The 11,831-nt window shown below is 49.9% G+C and overlaps 1 protein-coding gene across 3 annotated transcripts; it reads right to left on the bottom strand.

The window, feature by feature from the left end:
- Positions 1 to 438: 438 nt before the first annotated feature.
- Tbc1d21 (TBC1 domain family member 21) lies at positions 439 to 10,847 on the bottom strand. Of its 3 annotated transcripts, none has more exons than XM_075967774.1 (11): positions 10,788 to 10,847; positions 7,687 to 7,794; positions 7,472 to 7,575; positions 4,463 to 4,557; positions 3,849 to 3,959; positions 3,649 to 3,749; positions 2,824 to 2,920; positions 2,451 to 2,551; positions 1,591 to 1,707; positions 855 to 938; positions 439 to 471 (listed from the first exon to the last, which is right to left on the bottom strand). In XM_075967774.1, the coding sequence occupies exons 1-11, from the start codon at positions 10,845 to 10,847 to the stop codon at positions 439 to 441; spliced, it is 1,011 nt and encodes a 336-aa protein (XP_075823889.1). The 3 variants fall into 3 exon arrangements, with proteins under 3 accessions (XP_075823889.1, XP_075823890.1, XP_075823891.1); XM_075967775.1 differs by having other exon boundaries at positions 2,451 to 2,548; XM_075967776.1 differs by lacking the exon at positions 7,687 to 7,794.
- Positions 10,848 to 11,831: the final 984 nt, after the last annotated feature.

Raw genomic sequence — 11,831 nt, 5'->3', positions numbered from 1 at the left:
GATAACGGAGACAGATGCAAAGGTCAGAGTTCATCTCCCCTTAGAATCTGAGTCCAGATGTAGTCATCTCTGTATGCTCACTCTTGTGGCAGGTGTCTGGGGCCTTTGAAGCTGCTTCTACCTTACTTGTTTGCTTTCAGGTGTGGACCTCTAAAGATCCACCAGTCGGGAAGATGGATTGTCCCATACTGTCCTGTCCCAGAGTGCCTTCTCCGCAGGCTTGCAGGGGTCTGCTCACTTCCTATATGGTCTCAACCATCATGTATTCCAAAGTCAAAGATATGACAATACAAACCAATACTCTAAAAGCTGTTTCCATGATTCTGTATTGTCTACGCCCTCACCCGAGTACCCATTGAACTTGATCCTGACCCCAAGGCTGAAGAATTGCCTTCATCCGCTCCACTGAGGGCGTGTGTCCATTGTGAGTCAGCATTCTCAGAGTAAGAAATCCTTTAATGGCTGGGGAATCTGGGAATGAGAGGATTCGTGAAAGTGTGATGTTGACAGACACTATCTGATTTGGTTCTCACTCTTCAGTCTATCCAGTCGATGACATTTTCCTGAGTCTATGGCGGGGTCCAGATTTGTACTTGAACCCCTTGGGAAGGACACGGGGAATGTGAGAGGAGACTGAGCCCAGGAACAGACCGCCCGTGAGGATGTCAACAACGAGAAGGCCATACAGAGCAGCTACTGTGGGCTGGTGGGAGGAAGCCAAGTGTGACTGCTACAGGAGGGCATGGGAAACCAGAGAAGGCTTCTTGAAGGAGGGATAAAGAAAAAGGTACAGAGGAGGAGAAGGAAGAGGAAGAAGATGGCAAAGAGGAGGAGGGCAAATCTGGGCAGCTTACCTCCTTTTGCATGAGATCAGCATAAACCATGCAGGCAGCAGAGATCAGCTCATCAGCATCAAGGTCGACGAGGTTGTTGCAGGCCTGGGAGGGAGACACATGTGTGTGGTGTGTGTGTGCATGTGTGTGTGTGTGTGCATATGTGTAAGCAGACACCTCTCCTGTGCCTTTGGGTACAGGCAGCACAAAGTTAATAAAGTTACTACTTATAGCTGTCACTGGGGAGCACCTGATGTTGCCACAGCCTGCCGCAGGGCCTGGAAATTGTGTGCTTTTGGGGTGTGATGAGCATAGCCTTCACATCGGGGTCTAGGAAGCCCTGGCATTCTACTACATGTCTCAAGCTCCCAAGGAAGACCTGGTATATACCTGGGGTACCAATCAAGATTTTTTTTCTGGTATTTCAACTGGCTTTTGAGCACATCTCAGAACCTTAGGCCCTTATGCTACACAGCCGAGGGTTAACTTCAAGGCAACAGAGTCTAATGATTCCAATGACCACTCAAGGCTTCAGCTTCTTCACATGCTTACTTGGATGATAAGCTAACATGGCCTCTATCACTGTCCCAGGGCCTTTGGAGGAGTCTACTAAGAACCATCAGCACGGAGCTCCGTACTCCAGCTCCCATCCCTTGCTCCCCTCTGGAGGCCAAAGCGGCCATAAACATCGGGCTACAGAATGGGTACAGGGGTCCAGCTCTAGAGGCTGGAGAGGAATCCGGCCGAGGGCGCTCACCAGGAGGATGGCGTCGCCGCTCATGCTCTCTAGCAGTGCCTGCTCACGCACCATCTGTAGCATGCTGTAGGCCACCAGCACCTGGAAATTCCTGCAGGGCTTCCCCGTCAGCAGAACCTGTGGGCAGCCAGCACGTCTCAGCCCTGTGGCCTGAGATCAGGACGCCCCGAGGACAGCAAGCTACCACAAACCACACGCTCAGAACAAGAAAGCATATACACTAGAATTTGAGTGAGAGCTCGGTCAGTAATCCATAGTTTCCTCAAAAGCCAGGGGGAGAGGTGCTGCGTTAGATTTGGGCATGGAGAACGGCTGGCCAAGATGAAAGGGTAAGGCAGGTGGAGGCTGGATTGTGGGAGAGTCCATGCCAGGCTGGCAGTCGAGCTGGGTCCTCTGTTTAGAAACAGGACAGCACCAGGTGGTGGGTTCCTTCCTAAGGAGGATAGGATCATCGGCTGCTGGCCCTAGGGACTGTGGTTGGAAGGTGACGGGTGTCCTTGGGGGCCTTGGAGGAAATCAGATGCTAAAAGAAGGCAGCATTCTGGAGGAAAGGAAGACTAAGGAGGCACAGTGAGAGAGAGCAGAGAGCGGGGGCAGGGTGGCTGAGCTGCAGCCTGGCCCAGGAGCGTCAGCAGGTGCCCCTGCACTAAACTGCCCTGTAGACAGTCCGTGGAGTCTGGCGTCAGGATTGATGCGTTCTCCGGCAAGGAGCGAGGATGGCTGCTGACCTAATTAAACCCCAAACCACTGAGCGTCATTCAAAGCCAGAAAGAAAAGGAGGCAGGAAAACGTGTAGCTTCTCCTCCCGATAAAGGAGGGATACAGTCCACATTCAGTGTCCCCAGCTGCATGCATCTCACCTCCCAAAGCCTCCAGACATCATCGAAAGATTTGAAGGCACGCTGGAAGCAGAGGCAGAACCAGGGGAAGAGGGATTGCACGGCTCCGGAGCCCTTCCCTTCTGTGAGGAGAGAAACAGCATGTAAGCTGCCACACAGGCACATAAACTGCCACACAGGCAAGGCTAGACAACAGAGCACGCAGAACACGGGAAACATGCTGCTTTCCCAACAAGTCATGGAGTCTGCTTGGAGCACATGTTCGGCATCATGGACCTAGGCTCTTCCACATAGGTCCTCCCATCCCTGGGTCTGAGCGTGTCTGCTATGGGCCTTGGCCCTCCCATAGCCTACCTGCTGGTGTAGGAAGTAGTAGTAACTGTAGACCACTCACTGAGGTGTTCGGCAAATTCAGGGTCCAGTAAAGTGATCAGGCTGTTGAGCATGTCCAGATTCTTGCCTACCCCGATGTTAATGACACAGCTGTGCTCCTGGACAAGATGGGAGCAGAGAACAGTCTTCCTCAGTTCAACTCAAGGACATCACGGAACTGAGTCCACCTCTCAGTGCCAGTTCTGAGAGGTGATGTGTCTGGTCCAACATCCACGAGTGTGCGTGCGTGTGTGTGTGTTTGTGGTGTTATTGTCTCTGGTTCATACATGCAGCTGTACCTGTTTGCATATGTGTATATCTTTGGGCAGCCATGTATTCATGTGCATCTTAACATATGGGGGTGGGGTGGAGCAGCAAAGATGTCCCACATGTGACCATCACCCCAGTTACTAGGTTGGAGCCAAGAAAGAAAGCTTAGCAAGCATATTTTTGCAGAGGTGCAAAGAGAGGTAAGGGGTGTGGGAAGCTTCTAGAAGGTGACAAAGAAAATCTTCCCAGATGGTAAACCCGTCTTCCTGGTACAGAGTAGGGTACACCCTGGGTACTGCTGGGTCCTCCAGGGTGTCTGGACTACAGGTCATGTGAAGGAAATGGGGGAGGGGAAGACAGCCTTGGGGGCCTGACAAGTGAAAGGCCAGCAGAGTGTGCCACCACTGCACCTGGTAAGAGTGGCACTCTGAAGAGCCCTTCTGAACTCAAAGGACTCTACCACCCAGCGCCTCTGACCTACACCCGTTTGGGGGTTGGAAGCAGTGGCTGCAGCTGTTGGTGCCTTGGCCTGATGGGTTGTGGGGAGTAGAAGATTTGAGCTTGGCTTAGTCCTCACTGTTTTCTGCAGGAAGAACTGGAAGAGCCAGAAGGTCTCGTGGTCATGCTCTACCATCAGCTGGAAAAGCATCACCATCTCATGGAAGCCTCGCTGGTACTCTGTGGGGGAGGGCACCAGTGAGGAAAAGCCAACGGGCGCTGGCCCAGGGTCCAGGAAGGAGCTGGCAAGTATGGGCTGGGGCTCCACCCTCAGCTCACCAGCCTTTGTGTTGCAGACATAACTCAGCAGCAGGGTCTTCTCTAGTTTCTTCTTGTCCACAAGCACATTGCCCAGGGGGTCTTTGGTATAGAGTTTCTGGATGTCATATGCTAGATTAGAGCATGGAACAGGAGGTGACCCTGGATCATCTCCGGCACAGAAAGCGTGGATGAATTCATCTCCTATCCTTAGAGGACAGGTCCCCCCCCCAAAAATCCTAGTGTGAGCGGGCTACAAAAGGCGTGTCAACCCCACCAAGCTCAACTCATCACTGTACCCTGCTGGTATGGGCTCCTCCTTGCCTCCACATCTTTAACCAGACCATACCCTTTGTCAAGAATGCCCCTCACTACCCAATTCAGGTCTAACCTAGTTCAAAATCATAGGGTGCAGGGAGGAAGAAAAGGCAACAGGGATAGCATGTGGTAGGGAAACTCATCCAGGAATACCCGTGCGCATGGGTGGGTGGATTGACCCCGTATTGGCTAGGAAATTCCCAGGTCAAAGACAGCGGCCAAGTCCTAGGAGTCACCTGTGCCTGAAAATGACTAGGAAAAGACCAGAATGGTGTCCACCCCTTCTCTGCCCTGCCCTCCCCACGCCCTCTGCTCACCGATGTTGTTCTTAGTCTCTGTGAAGTTCCCATGCAAGTTTTCCAGCAGGGGCTGGATTTTCTCGTACATCTGGCACAGGGCTTTGTAGTTCCTCCTGAGAGAACACAGCAGGGCTGAGAAAGGTGGCCTTGCCCTCCCAAGAAGGGACGATTCAGAGCAGCAGCAGATGCTGAGCTTAAGAGCAGTAGGGTAACCTTGCCCACCTGGTCCCCACCTGCGGTGCTTTCTCCCCCCACAGCCTGAGCAGCCAGCCCTGTGTTCTCCAGCATGCAGCTGGCACAGTGTGGAGACAGCTTAATGTGGGGTGATCTCTGTGGTCCAACTATAGTACCCAAACCCTGGGGCCACCACTTAACAACTGAGTGTCTGCAGAGGGATGTCATCCTCTCTCTCTAAGCCTCAGTTTCTTCATCTGTAGAGTGGGGACAATCTTATGCTGACCTCTGCAATTTGATTAACTGATGCAGTAACTGACTGGTGGCCTCTAAAAGTCATCGTGTCCTGGATGTAACACCTAGAACCTGTAATGCGGGCTTATTTATAGAAGGGGTCTTTTCCAGTGTGATGAAGGATCTCAAGATGCGGTCATTCTGGGTTTTCCAGGGGGACCCTAAATCAAATGACCACTGTCTATATCAGAGACACACACAGAGGTGGGAGGGCCCATGTCCACTGAGACAGAATGTGAATGGATGTAGCCTCAAGCCAAGGAAGCTTCTGTGGGAGGTGTGGAGAAGGACCTTCTGTCTCTTAGAGCCTTTCCAGGAGGCCAGCACACAACCTTGTCTTCCGCCTCCGGAATGCCAGAGGGAAAAATGTCTGATGTTGTCAGCCACCCTGTTCATGGCACTTCACTCATTTGTGACTTTTTGCCTCGGCAATCATGGTGTGACACACACAAGGCCTGGTCCCTGACAGTCCAACATAAACACCTCTAAGAAGTAAGCAGTTCACCGTAGGTCATTCGGACCCGGTACACCTCGAGCACACACGTGGATAGGAGAGGCCTGCAAGAGCCAAAGAAAGGGGACTTGGGGAGGAATCAGACTCTGCCTCCAGTGTGTGCTACACCGGAGAGAGAAGAGGCCAGCACCAGGCTCAGCAAACCCACATCCCGGGGTCACAGACGCGAAAGTTAGCAGCCTCTGGTTTGGGGAGCATCCCTACCATCAGGAACCGTAGCTGTTCTTTCCATGTGCATGGTGACATTCCTGTTTCCATAGTGAGATCTTTGTAACTGCTCTGTGAACTGTAATGTGACCCGCATTTGACAAAGGAGGAGACTGCACCTCCAGCAGGGAAGTTCCTGAGCAAGTTTACTCAGAGTGTGATGTTAATGCTAGAATTGAATTCACTGCCAAACCCAAGACCTTTCCAAGTTCAAAACCCATGTATACTTACCTACAAAGATCTGCCAATCAGGAGGAGTGCCCTGTTTGGTCCTGGCCTTGAAGGCGTTTCTACATTTATTTATTTCTTCAATGTGTGTGTGTGTGTGTGTGTGCGCGCGCGTGCGCATACCACACACTTGTGGAGGTCAGAGGACAATTTGTGAGAGTGAATCCCTTCTCTCCATCCACCATAGGGGTGAACTTAGATTATCAGGCTTGGTGGCAAGTGCCTTTATCCCCTGAGCAGTCCCACTGGCCTGAAGGTGGGGTTTTGGAGACAGCTAATAGGGAGACCAATGTGGGTGGAGGAAGAAAGAGTGAACCAAGAGCAGAGGGAGCTCTTGGTTCCCAGCTTGGCTAGAGTGGGGCGGCTGAGCCGATGGAGAAGCTCTGTGCTGGTCAGTTTTACATCAATTTGACACAAGTTAGAACCATTTCAGAAGGAGCCTCTGTTAAAAAAAAATGCTCCCTTAGCTGGCATTGGTGATGCACACCTTTAATCCTAGTACTGGGGAGGCAGAGGCAGGCAGATCTCTGTGAGTTCAAGGCCAGCCTGGTCTACAAAGCAAGTTCCAGGAAAGTCAGAGCTGTTATAAAGAGAATCTCTGTCTAGGAAAACAAGAAAGGAATGAAGGAAGGAAGGAAGGAACGAAGGAAGGAACGAAGGAAGGAACGAAGGAAGGAACAAAGGAGAAGGGAAGGGAAGGGAAGGAAAGAAGGAAGGAAGGAAGGGAAAAGGATCCCACCAGATTAGCCTGTGGGTAGGCCTGTTGTGCTTTTTCTTGATTAATGATTGATGTGGGAGGGCCCAGCTCATTGTGGGAGGTGCCACCTCTGGGCTGGTCCTGGATACTACAAAGAAATCAGATTGAGCAAGACATGAGGTCCAAACCAGTAAATAGCACTCCTCCATGGCCTCTGTATCAGCTCCTGCCTCCGGGTTCCTGCCCTGACTTCCCTCCGTGATGGACTGCAATGTGGAACTGTCAGCTACAAAACAAACCCTCTCCTCCCCAAGCTGCTTTTGGGCATGGTGTTTCATCACAGCAATAGAAACCCTAACTATAAGATAGTCCCTCAGGAATGGTCATATGGAGGGCACTGGGATGGGAGAGCTGGGAGTAAGAGAAAATAGGCTATCTGAAATGTCAGCAGACACACCTCTGGAACTGTCTAACCTGAGGACATGAGCAGCCATACCAGGCACCAGGAGGAGATGTGGGCAAGACAGAGAGGTGGAACCTAGACTCAGGAGACAGTTCGGCCATTGGGTTTTGGTGTAGCAGTTGACAGGAAAGGGGACTGGACCCAGGTAGGAAAACTCCTAGGGTCCTTCACAGGTAGGCTGTGCAGGAGCAAGGCGATGAGGGGAGTTTCAGGCCAAGACCCTGCCTGTAACTGCTTATTTGGTCAATGAAACCAGAGAGGAGATGACAGCCTAAATCTGGTTACACTTATGTGGGTATGTACGTGGGTCCTGTGTGGGAAGCATCGGGCATCTTCTCAGAATAAGGAGTCCATGTGAAGAAGAAACCTGAATTTCCAGGCTGAGAGAGTGCCCCCCCCGCCCCGAAGCCCCAACAACTCTCCACTAAAAGAGCCTCTGGAAAGTTCTACCTCCTCTTGCTGTCCACCATGAGCCGCTCATCCCAGGAACTCTGCCATGAGTAGTAACCTGTGAGGAACTTCCAGGCTTCTGTCCTCACGGAGGGGTGTAGACCCTGGTCACGGGAAGGCACGAGCTCTCAAGATGCCCAATGCCATGCCAACCCCTGCCATCTGTGCCACCCCCTAATGCCAGGGCAAGGCAGAGGGTAGCTTGGGAGTCATACCCTTTCCAGGATGTTAACACAAATGAAGTCCCGAGACTTGGCCAAGTGACCGTTCTCATCGAAGAAGCTGTCCCATTCCGTCTTGTCAATGGGGGGGTTTCTTTTCTCCTGGCAAGGACAACCAGATTAGCCCTCCACTAGAGGCTTTGGGCCTTCCTTCTAACCTGAGGTGATTTTCAAATGCTAGGCTCTGGACTCTGTGCAGGATCAAACCTCACAGCCTCTGGCTCACACCTAGAATACTCTATCCTAACTGCTGAAAATACGTGGAAAACAGGATGGACAATAATGTCCCCGGCACACTATTTACCCAAGTGAAAACTGTAAGCACTTTGAAGGCGCTGCAATGCAGGAAGAGTTAAGTAAACTATGCTTTATATACCCCGTGGAATACTGGGAGGCATATAAATAGATGTTTGCAAGGCATGAATAATGATCTGGAAAGATACAAATGTTACAGGAAAAGGCACAATTTGATACTTGACATTCTGCGTGTGCACCAGTACTGCCTCTCCATGTGGTCTGCGGTCTTCCAGGAGCACTACCCATCCCCACGCTGGGCCCTCAGTGTTCTCAGGGCTGCTGCTCATATTCTGTTTCTGCTATGTATTACAAAAACTGTACTGCATAGGCTCGAACGTATAGGAGATTCTTAGAAGAAAGACTGAAGGCTGGGCAGAGTGGCGCTTGCCTGTAATTCCATCCAGCACTTGGGAGGTAGAGGCAGGTGAATCTCCAAGTTTGAGGGCAGCCTGAGCTACAAGTGAGTTCCAAGGTATACGAAGCTACACTGTGAAACCCTGTCTCAGCAACAACAACAGCAAAAGCAAATAAATAATAAGAAAGATACTGAAGACAATACAAAGAAAACATCCTCCATTAAAAAACAGTAGTGGGAACCAGGTGTTGGTAGCACATGCCTTTAATTCAATCCCAGTACTCAGGAGGCAGAGGCAGGCAGATCCCTATGAGTCCGAGTCAAGCCTGGGCTACAGAGTGAGTTCCAGGACAGCCAGGGCTACACAGAAAACAACAACAACAAAACGAACTGTGGGACCGAGGAGATGGCTCAGCTGTTGAAAACACTGGCTGTTTTCCCAGAGGACCCAGGTTCCACTTCTGGCACCCAGGTGGCAGTTCACAACTGGCTGTAACTCCTGTTCCTGAGCCCTTTTCTGGCCTCCTTGGACACAAGGCATATGTGTGAGGCACAGACGTACACGTAGGCAAAACACTCATACACATGAAATTTAAAGAAAAACAAAACCCAAAACCAATAGTGATTGGAAATGGGGATGTAGCTCATCTAATAGAACGCTTGCCTAGCACACAGGAATTCTGGGTTTGATCCACAGCACCACATCCTGGGCACAATGACACACCTGTGGAGGCAGGAGGCCAGAAGCTCAAGGTTATTCTCAGCTATACAGTGAATTTGAGGATGAGCTGGGATGCCCAGGGCCCTGTACCAAAGTAAAACAAAAAGCTACGGCGATTCTCTTTGAGTAAGTTGGGGAGTATAAATATTATTTCCTTTTTCATGTGTTTTATGCTTTTCTATGATTGTGCTGCTTGATAATGGAGAGCTATAAGATAAGCACAAATGAAACAACTCGTGTGCTCTGTTTTATCTTCCCTGAAAAGGTGAAGCAGCCTATCCCAGGAATATTAAAATAAGGAGATGTTGTGTGTCCGTGTGTGGCATGCACACTTGTGAGCCACATACTTGTGTATGAGGAGTAAGTGCAAGGCCTGCAAAACATTAATAAGAAGGCAGCTAGGAGTGAGGCTGTGGGATGAACATCCTCTCCTGCTGAAGAGAAGGAGAGATGTGTTGATAGACAGAACCCAACACTGGCCAGGGGTGTCCCAACAGTCCCAGGAAACTGTTAGGAATGCATCTCTCAGGCTGTTCCCCAAACTTTCTGGACCAGAAGACCCTCAAGGGGTTTGTATACAAATTTAATTTACAGTCCTGTGTTTACACAGTCAGGTATTAAGAGAAAACCTTTCCTGAATAGCTCACACATGCTTCATCTACCGGGGCAACACCGAGACCTAAGGCACCAGGCGGTGCAGGGAACTTTGGCACTGGTTCTGCCTGATGCTGGCCATCAGCTCCACACTCGGGAGTTCACGAGTTGATAGGAAGAACTTGTCAGCTCACAGCCTGGGTTGGAGAGGCGCTCTGCCACTAACTGGATACCTGATTGCCAGGATGCTAAGTCTCACTCATCAAATGATAATAGCCCCATCACATCCCATCTCAGAGGGCTGGGAGGAGAAGGAACAACTATAAACAAAGCATTTACAGCATCGCTTGTACGCACCAACTGCTGTATGGTAGCTTATTCATATTATTATTATCATTAGTATTATTATTATCATTATTATTATCCTTCTCTAAGTTTGAAGAACGGGAGAAATATAGAATTTTCAAGACTTGGTCACAGGCAATAACATCGTAACATTTAAACTTCAGGTGCTCATTTTGAATTTTTATGTATCATTCTATTAATCACATGATAAATGGATCTTGAGATTGGTTAAGGTCATTATAATTAGTTATGATTTTGAAATATAGTGCATGGAAAATTTCCATGACTCAAGGGGACTATAGAATTGTTTATTAACTCTGCTTGGGACCTAGTAACAGAAGCACTACTGCCACCTGGTGGCAATATACCAAAATTGTTGGCAAGTGCACCAAAGCAAACTCACCAGCATCTGTGCTATGCTGAGAAACTCACTGGTTTTAGAAAGACACCTCTGGGGAGGAAGGCAGGCTGGGTTCTGAGACCTCCCAATAAGGTAAAAAGGAATGTAGGTGCCTGTTCTGTACTTGGTGTTGATGATGGGACCAGAGTCCAGCTGGTCCTGCTCCACCTTTCACGTCCAGCCTTCCCACTCAGCGGACACAAAGAGTCCCAGTGCAAACCAGAGGTTGGGGAGGGAGGCACTTGTGACTGACGAACATGTGTCAGTCAGGTATGGTGGTAAAAACTTGTAAGCCCAGCACTCAGAAGGCTGAGGATCACAAGCCAAGGCCAGGCTTGGGGGGCACAGTGAACCCCAATCTCAAAACAAATCGAAGAACATACCAGGATGAAGGTGGCCGACTGCTTCGCAGAGAGGCTGTTTTCTGGAGAAAGGGTGGTCATGTTCGCCTCTAGCTGTCTTTGGAGTTGCCTGTGTCCAGATCTCCTGGGGAACCCTCGTGATGCTTAGGGAGCCAGGTAAGGGGACCTTCCTTTTAGGAGATGAATTGCATTCCCTAAAGGAACAGGGCCTCTCTTGACATCCCATGCTTGAACAGATCCAGCTAGGTGTGTCACAAGGCCCTGGAACCTTCATCACAATGACTTTGGAATACACACAGAAGCCAAAGGAGTAAACCTACTGGTCACCCCCCAAAATTGCAGTGTACACAGGCTCCACTCCGGAGGTTGGGTTAAGAGAATACCAGGATCTGGTGGGTTGGGTTAGCCAGGACAGCCCTACTGGAAGAGGTGGGCCACAAATTCCTTCTTCATATCACTGGCTCTTCACCTGTTATTTTACCAGACCAGCAGCAGAACTAAGTGGCAACTACAGCCAGAGCCTCAGGTTTAGGGAGGACTCTCCAAAATGATAAATCAGTATGGCTATTCTGGAGACCAGGAGTGGATTTTTTTAAAAGTCTATTTAGGGGACTAAGGTTTAGTATTTAAATAGTGGTTCCTGGCATGTGTGGTGTGTGTTATGTGTGTATGTGGTGTGTATATATGACATGTGTTTGTAGTGTTTGGTGGTGGTGGTGTGTGTGCAAGCACGCGCATGTGTGGTGTGTGTTATGTGTGTATGTGGTCTGTATATATGACATGTGTTTGTAGTGTTTGGTGGTGGTGGTGTGTGTGCAAGCACGCGCATGTGTGGTGTGTGTATACTTCTGGACACCAGAGGTTGACATGGGGTATTTTCGGTTTTTTTTAAGATTTATTTATTTATTATGTATGCAACATTCTGCCTCGATGTATGCCCACACGCCTGAGGAGGGCGCCAGATCTCAGTACAGATGGTTGTGAGCCACCATGTGGTTGCTGGGAATTGAACTCAGGTCCTCTGGAAGAGCAGCCAGTGCTCTTAACCTCTTAGCCATCTCTCCA

Source organism: Microtus pennsylvanicus, chromosome 3 (genome assembly GCF_037038515.1).
Source record: "Microtus pennsylvanicus isolate mMicPen1 chromosome 3, mMicPen1.hap1, whole genome shotgun sequence".
NCBI lineage: Eukaryota > Metazoa > Chordata > Mammalia > Rodentia > Cricetidae > Microtus > Microtus pennsylvanicus.
Note: the sequence above shows the minus strand (reverse complement) of the source record. Positions and strands in the feature narration are given on the sequence as shown.

Excerpts from the sequence above, each read along its gene's own strand:
- Tbc1d21 (XM_075967774.1), bottom strand. The coding sequence starts at position 10,847 with ATGACCACCCTTTCTCCAGAAAACAGCCTCTCTGCGAAGCAGTCGGCC. Across the intron at positions 4,558-7,471 it reads ATGGTGGACAGCAAGAGGAG|GAGGAACTACAAAGCCCTGT; the intron begins GTAGAACTTTCC and ends GTGTTCTCTCAG. Across the intron at positions 3,960-4,462 it reads AGAGACTAAGAACAACATCG|CATATGACATCCAGAAACTC; the intron begins GTGAGCAGAGGG and ends GCTCTAATCTAG.